This window comes from Olea europaea, chromosome 7 (genome assembly GCF_002742605.1).
Source record: "Olea europaea var. sylvestris chromosome 7, O_europaea_v1, whole genome shotgun sequence".
NCBI classification, from domain to species: domain Eukaryota; kingdom Viridiplantae; phylum Streptophyta; class Magnoliopsida; order Lamiales; family Oleaceae; genus Olea; species Olea europaea.
The window spans coordinates 5550623-5552156 of record NC_036243.1 but is presented as its reverse complement, the minus strand read 5'-3'; the positions used below and the strand labels follow the sequence as shown (position 1 = coordinate 5552156).

At 36.0% G+C, this 1534-nt stretch overlaps 1 protein-coding gene across 1 annotated transcript; it reads left to right on the top strand.

Moving 5' to 3' along the window:
* The first annotated feature begins 282 nt into the window (after positions 1-282).
* On the top strand, positions 283-1168 carry LOC111396778. Its single transcript, XM_023023285.1, has one exon. The coding sequence runs from the start codon at positions 557-559 to the stop codon at positions 1022-1024; it is 468 nt and encodes a 155-aa protein (XP_022879053.1). The 5' UTR covers positions 283-556; the 3' UTR covers positions 1025-1168.
* Positions 1169-1534: the final 366 nt, after the last annotated feature.

The following is a 1534-nucleotide window of genomic DNA, read 5'->3' as shown; positions in this document are numbered from 1 at the left end:
TAAATAAAAACTAGAAAGGCAAACCTAAAAAATTTCATCCACTTAAACCTTACCAATGTAACAGAGGGTTTTTCCTATGGTTTTTGCCATGCCGATGATGTTATTCTTGGAGTATAAGATTCTCTTTCAAATAATTTGAAAATAATACACTGTCAAAATTATCGTATTGTAATTTAAACAATGTAATAAGATGATCAACATGATCAGAATGTTAATTTGAGCCCATCCACTTCCCGATATTTTCTTAAAACGAATTTGGTGTCTTCAAATATACTATGTGTCTGTGTGTGATTTTTGCGTGTTTCTTTGTGTGAAATTCACACTGTAGAACCAGATTTTGTTTAAATTTCTGATCTGTATCTAAATCTGTATTTTTTTTTCCCGTTTATTATGAGCAATTTTCTGTTTTATTCGAATTTTCTTTATGTTTTACTGTGCAACGATGTCGTTTTCACATGTTTAGAAAATGATTTGTTTTTGTGTTTAATTTTAGTGGGGAGAGAGTTTGTGCGATATGCAATTGTGAGTACGTGTTAGGGAAGACACGTGTACGACGATGATGAACAACTCACGCCGTCAATTTTTTCCGTCAAATAAGCGAAAAGGGAGAGATGATGCTCCTAACGTCCTGAAGAAACCGTCAACAGTGACGACTAAAACATTGGCCAAGCCGAGCCTTCACAGACCAGCAGCAACAAAGCCGTTAGATCAGCCGGCTTCCAGCAATACTAATACCCTTCTGGCTGGGTATCTAGCCAACGAGTTTTTAACAAAGGGTACCTTATTTGGTCAGCCTTGGGATCCAGCTCGAGCCGAAGTGGTTCCTCTGTCAGCCGCGACATTTAATCAGAAGCAGTCTTCGAGTCAGAAAATGGGAAGTGAGCCGCAAAGAAAAGCCGAGAACGAGGCTGAGAGTTATCAGAGATATATGGAAGTATCCCATTTGTTGAAGTCAGATGGGGCCCATATACCCGGTGTATTCAACCCGACGCAACTCGTACGGTTCTTACAAAATGGTCAATGATTTTACGGTACTACCCTTCCACGCGCGACATACTCGTTGGAGCATTTTAAATTCTCGTTTAACTGTAGTTCCTGTTTTTGCATTTAGGGTATTGTAGACATGTCAATGGTTCTTTGTTTTGTTGTTACATTCGAAATTATTTATATATAATCTTAAATTTCTTCTTGATTTAATTTATGTCATGATTTTATTTTATTTGTTTTCTGGAAAACGTAGTGAAATATAAAAGAATAAAACAATTCTGTAATTTAATAATTATATAATTTTAGAAGAAACTTTTGCTAATTGTACATACTATTAATAAACAACTTATTTGAAAGTAACATTTTTGACTTTGCAAACAAGATTGGCTCCTTTTTGTTGGACACCTTTGTTGGTTTATTTACATATAACGTGGCCAATGTTGAATTGAGGTGTTGAGCTGCAATTAACGTGATGTTGCAGCCGTTATGGACTACAATCATTGTGGGGGATGTTTGGAAGAGAAATTGACGGAGTTCGATCTGAAGT

Excerpts from the sequence above, each read along its gene's own strand:
- LOC111396778 (XM_023023285.1), top strand. The coding sequence starts at position 557 with ATGATGAACAACTCACGCCGTCAATTTTTTCCGTCAAATAAGCGAAAA.